This window comes from Quercus lobata, chromosome 8, assembly GCF_001633185.2.
Source record: "Quercus lobata isolate SW786 chromosome 8, ValleyOak3.0 Primary Assembly, whole genome shotgun sequence".
Lineage (NCBI taxonomy): Eukaryota > Viridiplantae > Streptophyta > Magnoliopsida > Fagales > Fagaceae > Quercus > Quercus lobata.
Window position 1 is genome coordinate 57376178 of NC_044911.1, and position 17649 is coordinate 57393826.

A 17649-nucleotide genomic window follows, 5' to 3' on the forward strand; every position below is an offset into this window, starting at 1 on the left:
GGGACAAATAAAAAATAAGGAAAATTCTACACCCCACCTTACTCATCCAAACAAAGTGAATGCCTTTTTACTTTTTAGTCCAACACAACCTTGATGGCTCATTACATCTACATCAACAAGGTATCTGTGTGTAATATTTTTTGCTTTTGGATGGTCCATAAAACTTGGTTATGAGCTTAATTGGCCGTTTGAGCTGATTTTGGTGAAGTTTATTAGGAACTTCCCATAAGCTGACGTGTGAAATTGCTAGCTCTATGTTGGCTTTCATGCATCAATGTTGACAAACATATAGGCCCCCTTCAGGAACTCATACTTAAGGATGTACACAGTTGAAAACCTTTCAGCCTCTTGATTGGTCTGGTCCAACAAGGATGTAATTTTGAAAATACATAGTACATTCTCTATGTCTGAATAATTTTGATTTTACTCCATGATATTCAAAAATGTTCAAAGTTGTCTCTATCTTTGAACTTTTTGTTTTTTTTTATTTTTATTTTTTTAATGTAGACCTTTCGTCATTCTCGTTAATAACATAACCAGTAGATGTCAATTATTTTCAACAAAGTTTAAAACCACAATGAGTTGGGTTTGATTGTTTGATTCTTGCTACAACCTCCCCACTCTAAGGGGGAAAAATACAAAATACAAAACAAAAAAACAACACAAATTAAGTTATCAGAACAATATATCTCTGAAAATGAAATACAAGAAGTACATTACATTCATGTTGAAACCCTAAAACATAAAAATAAAAATTCTTTGATACCAAATCAAACAAAAGTAGAGAGAAGAGGAGCTCAATGCCATTTCTAGAACGTGTGGAGAGTTAATAGAATGCTGTAATTTGAGAGACTGGTTTCAGAGTAGTGTCTGCACAAGTAAAAGTTCAGAAACAAGTCATTAGCAGCCTTTCATCAAGTCATATTGTACGCTACAGTTTTTAGAGAATTTAACTGCTTGTACTGTGGAAAGGGAAGGAGGATATACCGAGAAGCGTTTCTTGTAAATTTCAACAAGCTCCTTTGGTTCACGTCTAGTTTGTTTGTAAGCGTCATTTTTGTCCATCTCCTACACAATATTTGATAAAAGGTGATATGTAAGTCAAAGCTTTTTTTTTTTTTTTTTTTTTTTACAAACGCATCTAGTAAGTCTTGAAGCAACAACCTCATCATCCATTCCATTATTACAGAAGAAGGAGATAGGTGATACGTAAATTAACTCTGTCCTCCAAAACTATCATAGTGTAACACAATTTTGATTCCAGACATTTAGGAGCAGAACAAATTTGACTTTACTCATGCATATGTCAGACAATATAAGATTAATATTTTGCTTATCCCATTTAATACAATAGATACATAATAGGACTACATCAACCTGCATAATATGCATAAAGGTTTATGGAATATTTCTTTCTTTCTGTTAACTGAGCCCAAAAAACATCTTTGGATTTTGACCTCAAATAAGGTGGGGGGAGGGATAATGATCTTTAGGAATTCTTAAGATAACTCAACCATGGTATTTTTAAAATTTTATTGACACCATGTCATTAATATAAGTAGAAGTAGTTAAAAAGGACATGTCAATTAAGGAAGTAACAGTGGCTATGACTTTAAATAGAATAGAATGAAGAACAATAATACATGTGGCCGACCCCAACTAATCTTGGTGAGGATCCATAGTCAACCCCAAAAAATTTGGAACTAAGGCTTCGTTGTTGTTGTTCTATTAACATTTAAATAAACGTTGACCATCACCATTTTGGCATCTAATTAACTTGAATTATTGATGATGCGGTCAAATTCAATTGACTCATTTCAAGATTGAAGGATAAGACTTTAGAAAGGACATGTCATTAAGGAAGTAACAGTGGCTATGACTTTAAATAGAATAGAATGAAGGACAATAATACATGTGGCCGACCTCAACTAATCTTGGTGAGGATCCATAGTCAACCCCAAAAAATTTGGAACTAAGGCTTCGTTGTTGTTGTTCTATTAACATTTAAATAAACGTTGACCATCACCATTTTGGCATCTAATTAGCTTGAATTATTGATGATGCGGTCAAATTCAATTGACTCATTTCAGGATTGAAGGATAAGACTTTAGAAACTCCATGATGGGGTTACCCTTAAGAACTCTAAAAGGTCCTAATTTGTGAAACGGGAGATGACTCATTGAGCTAATAACTGTCACATTATGCTGTCAACACCCAAGATTTATTGAAGCTTTCAACAGCTAAGAGGCTTTAAAAAACAACTAGAAAATTAAATAGACATTCTACTGAAAATGAAATAGGCTCAGAGAGAGACGTGGTAGCAATTTTATTGTACCTTAATCCAAGCCACCAGTTTCGGCCTGCCTGCTATGATGTCGTACTTCTTTACATCCAATAAGAAGGGCTGAAATCTTTCAATAAATGGAGCATAAGCTATATCCACCTGAAAAAAAAGAACATCAATTGTAACTGAGTTGCTTTTTCATAACACGCAACAAACTTGTTTCCTGCATTGGAAAAATTGGATAGCTTTACATGGGGCAAACTCTACAGAAGCCTGTTAGGTTGTCACTATTATAGTAGCATTTCAGAACATTGCATCACTTCTTGAAAGCAAGGCTCAATACCAGTAACTGACAAAAAGAAGATATTATTGCCATATGAAAACAAATTTCACTTACCAGACTAAACTGACCAAGAAAAAATGGTTCATCTTCAAATTTGGAAAGAGCTGTTTCGATGTAACCAAATGCAGCACCTGATGCAAGTCACCTCTATAGATTTACATACGTTATTTGTGATTAAGAATGGACATGCAGCTGCTGATGTCAACTCACCTGCTTCATTCCCATCTCTTTCAAATGAAGAAAACACAGCTTTGTTGAACGTATGAGTGTAGGACAGCAACTCTTCTGCAAATTCTTTCTTTTCTGGATCCTACAGTTCAATTTAAAACGAATTCTTTCAAAAGGCGGTGCTGATAAACAAGTAATAGAGTTTTATCTCCAAATCTTACATGAGGGAAGAGAGAAGGTCCTTCAAAGTGACTGTCAATGTATTTAATCAAATCAAGACTAAGGCCCCTACTCACGTCTCTTTCTTCGTTTGGACTGCGGCTTGGGAGAAGATTCTTACAGGGGATAATTTGCGGTATAGAGGATTCGATTTTGTAGATTGGTGCATTTTGTGCCGTTGTAATGGGGAGTCGGTGAATCATTTGCTTCTCCATTGTGACAAAGCTTATCTGTTGTGGAGCATGGTTTTTAGATCCTTTGGGATTTCGTGGGTTTTGCCAAGATCGGTTGCAGATATGCTTTTAGGTTGGTGGAGTTGGTTTGGAAAGCATTCTTCTGGCGTTTGGAATCTAGCTCCGTTGTGCCTAATGTGGTGTATTTGGAGGGAGCGTAATTGGCGTACTTTTGAGGATAGGGACAAGTCTGATGACCAGCTGCTCGCTTACTTTAGTGGCTCTCTTTTTGATTGGTCTAGGGCTTGGGGACTCACCTCTAGTGATTCTATCCCTATGTTCCTTAGTTCTCTTCTCTGTAATTAATTTGCTTGTTGTTGTCTCCGTTTGGTTTCTTTTCTTCTTCTCCTTTTTTTGTTTGTTTCCTTCTCTGTATTCTCTGTTCTGCCTTGTGTTTTCATGAGGTAGCTTTTAATATATTTATTTCTTACTTATCAAAAAAAAAAAAAGACTCTCTCCCTTGAATTCATTATTGTGTTCCAATGTTGGCACCTGCATGGTAACTTCACATAAAGAACTGCAGAAAAAAATAAATAAAGGAGCAATAATTGGGCATAAAGCTCACAGGATTCTTCTTTAGCCATCTGTTTGCCTTACAACTTAAGACACTTACTAAGTTCTTTACTATTAAGTAAAAATAAAACAGCATATGTACTGGCTCAAAGAAATATTGTCTGGAGGAAGCATATAGGAATTCCATGAAGTGATTCATCATTCATTCAAGCATTTTACCTAGCATTCACTATAAGTCGACATGTGCTTCATGTCTTGAGTCTACTTCGTCTTGTGTTTTGGTTATCTCAAGAAGTGGTACTGTCCAGAAACATTGTCACTAGTTATTAATGATTCTTCTTTCATTTTCCACTCCATTGTAGAGGTTGAATACGTTATTTTAATTTCTAGGGAAGACAAATGGAGCTATACATTTTCATGTGACATCCAAGGAAATGAAGAAAATTTGCATTTATATATTTTTACCTTGTCAGCTGAGTTGATTTTCTCCTTGTACCAAGCAGGCCTATTTTCCCGATCAAGAATAACCAACTTTATCTTGTCCTGCAATCCCTGAATCCCCCACATTATAGGACACCAAATCAAAGAAGAAGAATAAGTTTTGTAACATAATGAAAAAAGGGTACACCAAAAACGGAAAATTAATATCTGAGATAACTGATAATTCCAAATATAATTTCTTTCATGACGTTTTTGGGACCTGAGGCAACTATAGCCCCACCCAACTATGCTTACCAGCCAACGAGCTCTAGCTTAATTGGCATATCCTTCCCTTATAATTTTAGGTGGATGAGAGGTCGTGGGTTCAAGACTCATTGGGTGAGTGTAACTTACCAGTACCATGCTTATTATTGTTGGTTTACTATTGAGGTCATGGGTTCAAGACTCATCTTCTTAAAAACAAATAAAAATGGAAATAAGATTCATTTTATTTTAACTACCAAACAGAGGGTAAGCTGAAAAATTAAATTTATTATTCACGCCTGCTCGTTCACACACAAACAGAAATCAAACAAGAAGCACCCAGATAATGAACAATTTTAATACCAACCTTACAATTCCGAGTGATCCACACACGCTGTGCGAACGGGCATGTATATGATATATACAACCTTCAATGTATGAAAATGCAGTCAGATTCACAGAAAAGAATCTTTAAAAAAGTGATGTGCAATTAGTTTCATATGGGCATTGAAACAAATCGTATTTTGGAATTGGAACTAAATAAGGACTAAACGATCACTACTATAGTTAAAAATAAGTGCAAGAAAGTGAAGCACACAAGAACCAACCTTGTAGTTCCATCAAAAAATTGAGGTGGTTCTGAAGTTGAATCAAGCGGAGGTGGAAGGACCTCATTCACAGTTCTGCATAGAGAGAGAGAGAAAGAGAGAGAGAGAGAGAGTAAAACTTACTTATCTATCATGATTCATAAACGTATGTGTGCAAGCCTGTACTGTTTGTTGCTCTCATTTTCTAGAACTTTATTTTCTCAGTAACCAAGCAGAAAAAAGAATAACTTGGGACTTACCCAGCTTCAATTTTAGCAGAAAGTACTTTAGCTCTTGCATTTCCAAGTGTTTGAAGTTGAAGCTTAGGAGGAGATATGGTTGTGTTTGGGAATCTAATTTGTGTTACCACTTTTTTGCAGAATGATGAGAGGGTTGTGTTGTTGTTGCTGCAGCTGTAGCTCACTTTCAATTTCAAACTGGCCATGATTCTTTTTGGATTTCTCCAATGTTTAATTTAGGCTTACAAAGGAAAAAAAAGAAGAAGAAACTTTACATATCCCACCTTACTTATGCAATCAAACCTTTAAAGCGAATGCCTTTTTAGTGGCATCTACAGTGGTTTCAACGAATGGTCAACTAAGGAATCTGTCTGGAGCATCTCCAACCTGGTCTCTAAACACAAAATCCACTCTATTGTAAAGAGCTCATAAAATAGGTCTCCAACATATCCTTTATACTTTGAACATTTTTTTGGCTCATAAATACAAGTCTAATGAAATACTGTTTATTTTTCAAATATTTTTTTTCTATTATAATAATAAAGTATTGAATTAGAAAATATGTAGTTTTTCATCAATATCAACAAGCATCAGGCCCCTTCAGGAACTCATACAAGGGTGTGCAGTGTGCACAGTTGTACTTCACCTTTCAGTCTCTAAATGGATTTGGTCCAACATGTGTGTAATTTTGAAATTTACATGGTGCATCTATAATCTATTCTCGTTATTAATAACGAGACAACTAAATGTCAACCAAGCTCAAAAGGAGGGATATTGAGAGAGATCAAAAGGTTAGTTGAGTGCCTGGTTCTCCAATAATTGTATTGTTTTTTATTTTTATTATTTATATATTCTATAAGCTCTGACTTTGGTGGACCTCTCTACAGTTTTACATATCAACTTTTTTTTTTTTAATTTGTAAATCTGATTTATTTCTTTCTATCAAATATATACGCTCCCCTCTTTTATTTATTTTTGGATTTTGCTAATGTGTGTCTAAGGACACAAAATAATTATTATTTTTTTTAAAAAAAAAATTAAAAAATATTGATAACTTTTTTAAGAAAATATTTTTAAAAATAGATAATTTAATTTATGCACATAAACCAGACTCTATATTTTTTAATCAAACCTCTTGCCTGTCTCTCAGTTTGACGAGCAAACAGGTCCTTCTTGGACCAAGAAAAAGAGAAAAAGCGCAACGCAAATGTGACTGTTCAGTCCTCCATCAAAAGATTTTCTGGGATATCCTAGATTTGACCACACTGCTCATGATTCTGCACAGATTTGGTTGCTTCTACATATTTTTTTTCAGTGCAGGATGTGTTATGTTCCCAAAGAAGTCTGACACCCGTGAAAACTCAACAGTTCCTTTCACCACGCGAGGTTTGCCAAAATAAAATAAAAGGAATAATAAAAAAGGAATAGGTGAATTGTAAAAGAAAAAGATTAGACCTGGCATTTTGCAAACAGGTCGGGTGTGGTTCAAATGGATTACAAATCAAATTTGGATCGGGTTAGAAATAAATCGTCCTAAACGGGTTGTAAGTGAATCGGGTTAATTGGTGTACATGTTGACTCATTTTTTTTTACATGCACGAAAATAATAATATGATCAAATTGTATTTGTCTTCATTTCAATAAAAAATAGAAGAACAAATAAAAAAAAAACCTAAAAGTAAAATTTAAATAATATTGTGGGGTCAAAAACACCAAAAGATCTGAGCTCCTTGGATGTTCAAGATCGACACAATTAATTTGTATGAAAAAAGAAGGTTATTCACAACAGGAAAATTGGACAGAAATATTAAAAGTCAGGATCTATGAAAGAAACAAGATTCATTCATAAACTAGCCTTAAAACTTATTTCTTATTTTTTTTTAATCTACCTCTCGCTGGTCTCTCAATTTGACAAACCAACCAGGTCCTTCCTGGACCAAGAAAAAGATAAAAAAGCACAACAGCTGAATCTAAACTGTTTAAAATCTGTAAGTTCTGATTTTTCTATATGGCAAAAGTAACCATGGGCTGTATTTCTTTATCCTTACTGCCCCAGTGTTCTTTCGCTTTGATTCCACCTAGATTTATTCTTTGTATGGAGACCTTTTTATTATTATTTGTGTTTAGCCTTGTTTGGTAGAGTTGTTTAACTCATTTTTAGTTTTTAAACAACATTACACGTATATTCACACATTTTTTCATCCACATGTATTTCAAAAAAATATAAACAACATTACTCAAACTCCTCTACCAAACGGGTCAGTTTCTGGATTATCTCAAGCTCTGTTTTATGTTTAGTTAAAAATTTTCATCTCAAGATTTCCATTGTTATGAGTAGAACTAGAAGGTGAAGCATTATTCGTTTCCAAGTGATTATTTCTCCCCATCAAAAAATAAAAAGTAATTATTTCTTTAAGTAAATATTTAAATTTTGTTAAACTATCCTATGCGTAGCATGTTTTTTTTTTTTGTAATATCTTATGAAGAACCTCAAGTTTTTATAAATTGAGTAAATGCTTAAAGGAAGCTAAGAGGTAATGGATGTCACTAAAATATCTTGATTTTTTATTCTTATGTACATCTTTGTTTTGTTAGATGAATACTTTGTGTTATAGAATGTTATTTTTATATTACTTTATTTGCTTTTTTCCCCCCTAAAAGTCTCGGCGAAACTTAGAAATTACTATTTGTCAATATTGTTGTGGTGTCTTGCTGTTCCATATTTCATAAAAGTTTAAATATGGTAGAAATATAAAAGTGTGCCTTTTGTTTCATCTTTAAAAAATATATATACAATTTGGTTATTCTTTTCAAAATATGTGTATCTATATTTCATATTGTAAATATTGATTTTTATTCATTATTAACTAATATATGTATAAACTATACTTTCATAAGATTTTATCTTGTGCATTGTCCGGGTTAGCGACTAGTTATTATTATAACCAAATTACATAGCACAACCTCTATTTTGTCCGAATTATTTTGATTTTACTCTCTTATACTTGAAAAAAGTTGAAATTTGTCCATATTTTTAAGCTTTGCTTTAAATGTAGATCTGTTATCATTTTTTTTTTCAATAATTATAATAACGGGATTTCAACCCTATACATTTTTATTATAAACATTAGAATGTGTTGATTGAGCTACAAAGCTCTTGATATCATTTTCTTTAGAGATTAAATTTTATAAGGATTTGGTGTAAACCCTTTGATTTACACTCTCCAATAAGGACATGCCACATTATTGTATTACTAAAATATAAATACATTTGATTACATAGGATAACATATCAATAAATATTATATTTCAAGTTTTAAGTAAAAGAGATCTAATGGTTGAATAAAAGATTTGAGGTTCAATCCTTGTTTATACAAAAAACTAATTGGTATCTTAGTTTGATGATAAAGAGTTATTATTAGGAGCAAATCTCATAGATTGAAACACTCTTAAAAAATAAAATAAAAAAAGTAAAATGCTGACGCGACCTTGTTTTATTAGATAATGTAAAACTCATGTTTTACACATAGTTTTTACTAAATTTAGACTCTTTTTATTAATAATATGACTAAATTTAGACTCTTTTTATTAATAATATGACTAAATTTAGACTCTTTTTATTAATAATATGACTGCTAAATGTAAAACCACAACAAGGGAATAATTTGCATTTTAATATAATACATAGAGAGTTTAGAATTCCTTTCCTTTTGGCCTAGAGTTGGGTTTGTCAAAGATAATGGTTGTTGAGTTGTACCTACACGACTTGTAGTATAGTAGCACGAACTTCAAAGCCACAGGTGCTACATATCGTTTTGAAAACTCCTTTACAATTCAATCTGTAGGTCACGTGCTTTCCACGATGAACTTTAATACAGCTGTCATAACTCAATTAGTTAGAAATCACAGTTAGTCAGTTTTCATTTTTCAGTTTAGTTTGTTTTCCTTTTCCCGCCTCTGTTCTCTGTATACATATAAACAGAGCGCCTATAGTAAATTAGTTTCGTTCAGTGAAAACAATTCTATCTTTTCTTCTCAGATTTTTTTAATCTTTTTTTTTTGCTTTTCTTTGATTTTTCTTTCTACATCTCTGAATCAAATTCTGTATTAGTTCAATTTCTCTCAGTGAAACTTCACCTTTCTCAGTTTTTCTATGGCGGAAACTTCAACAACCGCTACATCTTCTGCTACTTCAGGTACTACTATCACAGAAGAAGAATATTCATCAAGAACATTCTATCTCGGAGATAATCCCGGCGCTATTCTCGTCAGAGAAAAGCTCAATGGCGACAATTACTACACCTGGTCAAGATACATGACCATTGCGCTCTCGGCGATGAGCAAGATAGGCTTTGCTGATCGCTCAATTGAGCAGCCAGACGATCGATCTTCTCCAATGTTCAATCTATGGATCAGGTGTGACGCCATGGTCACCTCTTGGATTTACAACTCCGTCTCACAGGAAATTCTTTCCAGTGTGATCTATAAGCAGACGGCTCGTGAGGTCTGGCTCGATCTTCAGCATCGATTCTCACAGAGAAATGCAATTCGCATTTTTCAGCTTCAAAAGGAAATCTCAAATCTCGCTCAGGGTCAATCCTCTGTGCACACATACTTTCTTTCGCTCCAGGCACTTTGGGTTGAATTGTCAAGCTACAAACCATTGCCTGAGTGTTCATGTGGCTCGATGAAAACCGTAGCAGACTATCGTCAACAAGAAAATGTGATGGCCTTTTTGATTGGACTAAATGATAGCTTCGCTAACATTAGGGCTCAAATTCTTTTGATGGATCCGCTGCCATCAACTAATCGAGCGTTTTCTCTTGTTCAGCAATACGAAAGTCTGAGATCTATTGGATCTAATGTGATTTCCTCTGAGCAAGCCAATCGCAGAGAGAGACCTGTGTGTTCTCACTGTGGTGTCCGTGGTCATGTTGCTGATAAGTGCTACGAGTTGCACGGTTATCCACCTGGTTACAAATTCAAGGGCTAGACTCATGCTGCAACTCTCAGGTAATGACTCTACTACTTACAGTTCGCCTAATATGAAACATTCAGTTTTTATTTCAACTAAATTAGTGAATAGAAGGGCTTTTTTACACAAAAGGATTGGGTGATAGATACTGGTGCTACCAATCATATGGTACACTAATCAATTTGCAAACAACTTATTTAGCTTTTGTTGAAATTACTAAAGATAAAAGTTAAATGAAATAAGTAGGTGACTCACATGGTACCTGTAAACAGTAGAAAAAATAAGTAAAAGTTAAATAAAATAAGTAAGTGACTCACGTGAGACTCACAAATAGTGGGAAAAATAAGCAATAAAATAGTTAATAAGTGCATCCCAAACAAGCACTAAGTGTATGTTTGGTATCGGATTATTTAGTTTTTTTTTTTTGGTTGAAAGTGTGTTTAAATATACTTGTACTTTGAAAAGTAAGAAAAAGTGAGGTTTTAAAAAGTTTTACATACAATTAAAATCCTGGTTTATAATCCAATGCCAAATGGATTATAGCAGTGTTAAGTTGCCCAATGGTGAACTTGCTCTTGATACACATGCTGGTACTGTTAGACTTTCAGCCTCCTTGATACTTAACTGATGTGTTGTGTGTCCCTTTACCAAATTGACTAAAGCTTTGCATTGTTGCTTTATTTTTGAATCTACATATTGCATCAACGATGATTGGACTGGGTAAAGTGAAAGGGAGGTCTATATCTACTGCAAGCATGATCTAGTTCCGGTGCTCCTGCTGTTTCGAGTATCTCTTCATTTGCTCCATCTGTAAATATGCATAATAAAACTGTTCATAGTGCTCACAGTGTTGCTTTTGATTTGTGACACTAGATTAGGTCACCCAGCTTATTCTGAACTCAATGCTTTCTGTAATAAAGTACCTAACATTGATTGTACAAACCAGGTGTGTGATGTGTGTCCTTTAGCCAAACAATAAAGGCTACCTTTTCCTCTTAGTCAGCATGTCTCTGGTTCTGTTTTTGACTTGATTTATTGTGATGTATGGGGTCCTTACCATGTGCCTATTGTCGACGGTTTTAGATTTTTTTTTCTTACCATAGTAGATGATTTTTCTAGGTGTACATTGGTATTTTTTATGAAAAAAAAAAGTCTGATTGTAGACCTTAAGTACAGTCCTCCTTTACTCTCATTGAAACTCAGTTTTATTCAAAAATTAAAACTATTAGAACAGATAATGCTGTGGAGTTTAATATGCCTGAATTTTATGCTTCAAGGGGTACTTTGCATTACTTAAGCTATGTAGAAACTCCACAGCAGAGTGCTATAGTGGAAAGGAAGCATCAGCACATCTTGAATGTTGCTAGGGCTCTTAAATTACAAGCTAATCTCTCTTTACCCTTTTGGGGACATTGCATATGTACTGCTGTTTTCCTTATAAACGGACTCCCTTCTCCCTTGTTGCATAATAAAAGTTCTAATGAGCTTTTGTTTCACAAAACCCCTTCTTACTCCTATCTAGAGTGTTTGGATCCTTGTGCTTTGTTTCAACTCCATCTTCACAGAGAACTAAATTTGAGCCTAGAGCTAGGAAGTGTTTGTTTCTTGGTTATCCTTACGGCTTTAAAGGTTACAGAGTCAAGGATCTTAATACCAATACCATTTTTGTATCTCGAGATGTAATTTTTCGTGAACAACAAAAATAAAATTAAACGGTCAGATCAACAATACATCTCTGAAACTAAAATTCAAGAACTAGATTACAATCATGTTGAAAATATAAAACATAAAAGTGAAAAAATCTTTAATACTGATTCAAACAAAAAAAAAGAAAAAAAAAGAAAGGAGAAACTTAATGCCATTTCTAGAACATGTGGAGGGTAATAGAATGCTGTAATTTGAGAGACCGGTTTTAGAGCTGTGCCTGCACAAGAAAATGTATAGAAACGAGTGATTAGCAGCCTTTCATCAAGTCATATTGTAGGCAACTGTTTTTAGAGAATATAACTTCTTGTACTGTGTAAAGGGAAGGAGGGAATACTGTGAAGCGTTTCTTGTAAATTTCAACAAGCTCCTTTGGTTCACGTCTAGTTTGTTTGTAAGCATCATTTTTGTCCATCTCCTACACAATATTTGATAAAAAGGGATATGTAAGTCAATGCTTCTATTTTTAAAAAGAAAAAAAAAAAAGTTATGCATGCATCTAATAAGTCTTGAACCCACAACCTTACGAATACAAATACCACTTTATATTACACCAATTACAATTTGTCATGTGTTTATTTTTTTTTCCATTTTAAACTTTGACTGTTTTATAGGGAAAGTTAAACAAATGCATGACAAGTTGTGATTAGTGGAACATAAAGTGGAACACAAAAAATGGTACAGAGGGTTTGTATTCCAACCTTACCATCCATATCCAAGAAGGACATGCCAGTTGAGCCATAGCTCACTGGCGATATGTAACTTAACTCTATGTCCTTTAAAACTATCACAGTGTAACACCTTTCTGTTTCCAGTCATTGAAGAGCAGAACAAATCTAACTTTACACATGTATATGACAGACCATATAAGCTTAATATTTTGCTTATCCCATTTAATACAATAGATACATAATAGGACTATATCAACCCTGCAAAATGTCCGGAAATGTTTATGGAATATTTCTTTCTTTCTGTTTTACTGAACCCAAAAATCATCTTCGGATTTGACCTCAAACAAGGTGGAAGGAGGGATAATGATCTTTTGGAGTTTTTTAAGATAACTCTACCAGGGTATATTCCTAAAATTTTATTCATCCATATTGAAATGACTAAAGTATAGTTTACCATGTCATTAATATTTAAATAAATATTGACCATCACCATTTTGGCATCTATTTAATTTAAATCATTGAGGATGTGGCAAAATTCAATTGACTCATTTCAAAATTGATGGATAAGATTTTAGAAACTCCATTGTAGAGTTACTCTAATAATTCTAAAGGATCTTGATCCGTGAAAGGAGAAATTACCCATTGAGCTATAAGAACTTTCACATTTTGCTGTCAACACCCAAAATTTATTGAAGCTTTAAACAGCTATGAGGCTTTAAAATAACAACTAGTAAATAAGCATTCTACTGAAAATGAAATTGGCTCAGAGAGAGATAGTTGGTAGCAAATTTATTGTACCTTAATCCAAGCAGCCAGATTAGGCCTGCCTGCTATGATGTCATATTTCTTTACTTCCAATGAGAAGGGCTGAAATCTTTCAATAAATGGAGCATAAGCTATATCCACCTGAAAAAAGAACATCAATTGTAACTGATTTTCTTGTTCACATCATGCAATAAACTTGTTTCCTGCACTGGATAAATCAAATGAATTTACATGAGGCAAACCCTACAGCAGCCTATTAGGTTGTCACTATTAGAGTATCATTGCAGAACATTTACCCTCCATCACTTCATGAAACCTAGACTCAATAACAGTATCAGGCAGAAGGCAGATATTATTGCCGTATGACAAAATTTTCACTTACCAGACTGAACTGACCAAGAAAAAATGGTCCATCTCCAAATCTGGAAAGAGCTGTTTCGATGTAATCAAATGCAGCACCTGATGCAATTCACCTCTATAGGTTTATATACGTGGTTTGTAAATAAGAAAGGATATTCAGCTGCTGAAGTCAAGTTGTCAACTCACCTGCTTCATTCCCATCTCCTTTGAATGAAGAAATCACAGATTTGTTGAACGTGTCCGTGTAGGACAACAACTCTTCTGCGAATTCCTTCTTGTCTGGATCCTACAATTCAAGGTATAAGGAATATTTGCAAAACATGGTGCTGATAAATAAGTAAAACAGGCTTTATCTATAAATCTTACATAAGGAAAGAGACAAGGTCCTTCAAAGTGACTGTCAATATATTTTATCAAATCAAGACTCTCTCCTTTGACCTCATTGTTGTGCTCCAACGATGGCACCTGCACTGTAACTTCTCATAAAGAACTGTAGAAAAGAAAAAAGCAGCACTAATTGAGCATAGCACTCATAGGTTTCTTCTTTAGCCATCTTTTGTCTTAGAATTTAAACATCATTAAGTTCTTTACTATTAAGCATTAACAACGCAGCATATGTACCGGCTCCACAGAACTATTATCTGGAGGTCGTATAAGCATTCCAAGTGAATCATTCAAGTGTTTTACCTAGCATTCTATATAATTCAACATGTGATTCATGTCTTGATTCTACTTCGTCTTTTGTTTTGATTATCTCAAAAACTGGAATTGTCCACAAATGTTATCACCACTTATTATTAATGATTCTTCTTTCATTTTCCACTCCATTTTAGAGGTGAAATGTAAGATTTTAATTGCTAGGGCAAACAAATGGAGCTATATATTTTCTTGTAACATCCAAGTAAGTGAAAAAAATATTGCATCTATATAGTTTCACCTTGTTAGCTGAGTACACTTTCTCCTTGTACCAAGCAGGCCTGTTTTGCAGGTCAATAGGAACCAATTTTATCTTGTCCTGCAAACCCTGAATTGCCCAAAATATTATTGGACACCAAATCAAAACAGAAGAATAAGTTTCATAATATAAGGAAAAAAGTGAACACCAAAAATGGAAAATTAATCACCTTAGGTGAGACATGTTGCAACATAATTGGCCCCTTGGCTAAGAAAAGGGATAAAAAGAGAAGTGATAATTCCAAATAAAAGGATTCTTTCATTATCCATTTGGGACCTGAGGCAACTAGAACCCCACCCAACTACACTCCAATGAGCTCTAGCTCAATAGGCATCTCATCCCTGTATAATTCTAGGTGGATGGTAAGGTCATGGTTTCAAGACCCATTGAGTATGTGTGTAACTTACCAAAAAATAAAGAATTTAAATTAAAAAAATGTACTATGATTACTACTGTTGGCTTAGTTGAGGTTGGCTTAGTTGTGGAGTTTGGTTTTTAGATCTTTTGAGATTTCATGGGTCTTGCCAAGGTCGGTTGCAGGTACTCTTTTTGGTTTGTGGAATTGGTTTGGAAAGCACTCGTCTAGCATTTGGAATTTAGTTCCGTTGTGCTTAATGTGGTGTATTTGGAGGAAGCAAAATTGGCGGACGTTTGAGGACATGGAAAGCTCTGACAATCAACTGCTTGCTTCTTTCAATGGCTCCATTTTTGACTTGTCTGGGGCTTAGGGACTTACCTCTAGTAATTCTCTCCCTATGTTCTTTAGTTCTTTTCTTTGTAATTAGTAGTTTCTTTGTTTTTTTCTATTCTCTTTCTGTCTCTTTGATCTGCTTTATGCCCTTTTGCATGAGTTAGTTTTTTTTTTTTAATGAATATACATCTTTATTACTTATCCCAAAAAAAAAGGCTCATATTATTTTATGAACCAAACAGAGGGTAAGCTGGAAAAATCAAAGAAATCTTACAATCCATGCCTGCTTTTGCACACACAAACACACATCAAACAAGGAGCACCCAGATAATGAACAATTTTAAAACCGACCTTACAATTCCGAGTGATCCACACACGCTGTGCGTACGGGCATGTATATGATATATACAACCTTCAATGTATGAAAATGCAGTCAGATTCACAGAAAAGAATCTTTATAAAAAGTAAAGTGCAATTAGTTTCATATGGGCATTGAAACAAACGGTATATTGGAATTGTAACTGAATGAAGGACTATATAATCACTACTATAGTTAAATAAGTGCAAGAAAGTGAAGCAGACAAGAACCAACCTTGTAGTTCCATCAAAAACCGGAGGTGGTTCCGAACTGGAATCAAGTGGGGGTGGAAGGACCTCATTCACAGTTCTGTATAGAGCGAGAGAGAGAGTTCAGGGTGTAAAACTCATTTATCATAATTCATAAAATTATGTGTGCACAATCCTGTGTACTGCACCAAAAAAATAAATAAAAATTTGTCCGTGTGTGCAAACTTGGTGTTTGTTGCTCTCATTCTCTATAACTTCATTTTCTCGGTAACCAAGCAGGAAAAAGAACGACTTTGGACTTACCCAGCTGCCATTTTAGCGGAAAGTAGTACTTTAGCTCTGGCTTTTCCAAGTGCTTGAAGTTGAAGCTTAGGAGGAGATATGGTTGTGTTTGGGAATCTAATTTGTGTTACCACTTTTTTGCAGAATGATGAGAGATAGAAAGGGACGGAGTTGGTGTTGTTGTTGCTGCAGCTGTAGCTCACTTTCGATTTCAAACTGGCCATTCGTTTTTTGGATTGGTCCAATGGTTAATTTAGGCTCAGGAAGGAGGAAAAAAATCTACACCCCACCATACTTATCCATTCAAAGTGAATGTCTTTTTTTAGTTACATGACTTACATCTACAATGTTTACAACAAATGGTCAACATGGAATCCGTGTGTAATGTTTTTGACATATGTTTGGTCCATAAAACTTGTTGATGATCTTAAATTAGCTGTTGAATTGATTTTTGGCGAAGTTAATTTCGAAGTGCCTACAAAGGAGACATATGTAACTCATTCATGCGTGTGCAGTGTGCACGGTTGAACTTCACGTCTCTTAATGGTTGTGGTTCAACAAGCTTGTAATTTTGAAATTACATGGTACACCTATAATCTATTCTGGTAAATAATGTGACAACTAAATGTCAGTGAAGCTCTAGACTACAAAGGTTGTAAGTTGATTTTAGTAAAAAGGAATACAAAGTTGGGACTTTCTTTATGTTTTGGCCTAGAGTTGGATTAGATTAAACCGTTTGGTTCTTGCTACAACCTCCCCACTCCTCCAAGGTATAAAAATAATTACAAATTTAAGTTGTCAGAACAATAATTCACAATCATGTTGGAAGTGCCTTGGAACGAGAAAATAAATGGTGAAGCATGCATCAATGTGCGCAAATTGGATAAATACCCCTTGGCCATGCTATGCTAAATAACTGATCAAAGACCACACAGTGCTGCATGCAAGCACGAGTGGCCCGTCGATCTTGCTTGAAATCTGGTCCGTCTAGACAATCAGCCATCCGGGAAATTTCGATGATTGAAGTGAGAGATGATGCTTCAGTAGAACTTCGTACCTCTTTTTCCTAATTCTCAACATACCGTGTAACGTGATGTTTTCAAAGTTGCACACTTTTCACTTTCTTAGTATTTAACTGTTTGCAAGGATTCAAAAATCGGAATGCTCATATTTGATAAGATATTTTGTTTTGATTAATATTCGATGGAAACTGTCTTGCATTTTCAGGCTCTGATTAATATATGTTAATTAATCCCCTAGTTTAAACATTTTAAAGCTTAAATTTGCTACATGGCTGTGCATTGACGCTGTCTCTGAGTCGAAAAGTAACTTCAAGAATGTTTCCAGACATGTTCCACATTATACGACTTTGAGTTGATTATAGAAACATGAACAAAAACTTTTATCGA

General features: G+C 34.4%; 1 protein-coding gene across 4 annotated transcripts; it reads right to left on the reverse strand.

Moving 5' to 3' along the window:
• Positions 1-550: 550 nt before the first annotated feature.
• Positions 551-16672, reverse strand: LOC115957853 (protein IN2-1 homolog B-like). Of its 4 annotated transcripts, none has more exons than XM_031076192.1 (12): positions 16372-16672; positions 5292-5398; positions 5053-5127; positions 4812-4872; positions 4226-4312; positions 3695-3739; positions 3017-3070; positions 2838-2937; positions 2682-2758; positions 2336-2443; positions 988-1068; positions 551-870 (listed from the first exon to the last, which is right to left on the reverse strand). In XM_031076192.1, the coding sequence occupies exons 1-12, from the start codon at positions 16462-16464 to the stop codon at positions 859-861; spliced, it is 900 nt and encodes a 299-aa protein (XP_030932052.1). In that variant the 5' UTR covers positions 16465-16672; the 3' UTR covers positions 551-858. The 4 variants fall into 4 exon arrangements, with proteins under 4 accessions (XP_030932052.1, XP_030932051.1, XP_030932049.1 ...); XM_031076191.1 differs by having other exon boundaries at positions 3017-3076; positions 3701-3739; positions 16372-16668; XM_031076189.1 differs by lacking the exons at positions 551-870; positions 988-1068; positions 2336-2443; ... (6 more) ...; positions 5053-5127; positions 5292-5398 and adding exons at positions 11949-12169; positions 12263-12367; positions 13419-13526; ... (4 more) ...; positions 15743-15803; positions 15984-16058 and having other exon boundaries at positions 16262-16620.
• Between the last annotated feature and the right edge of the window lie 977 nt (positions 16673-17649).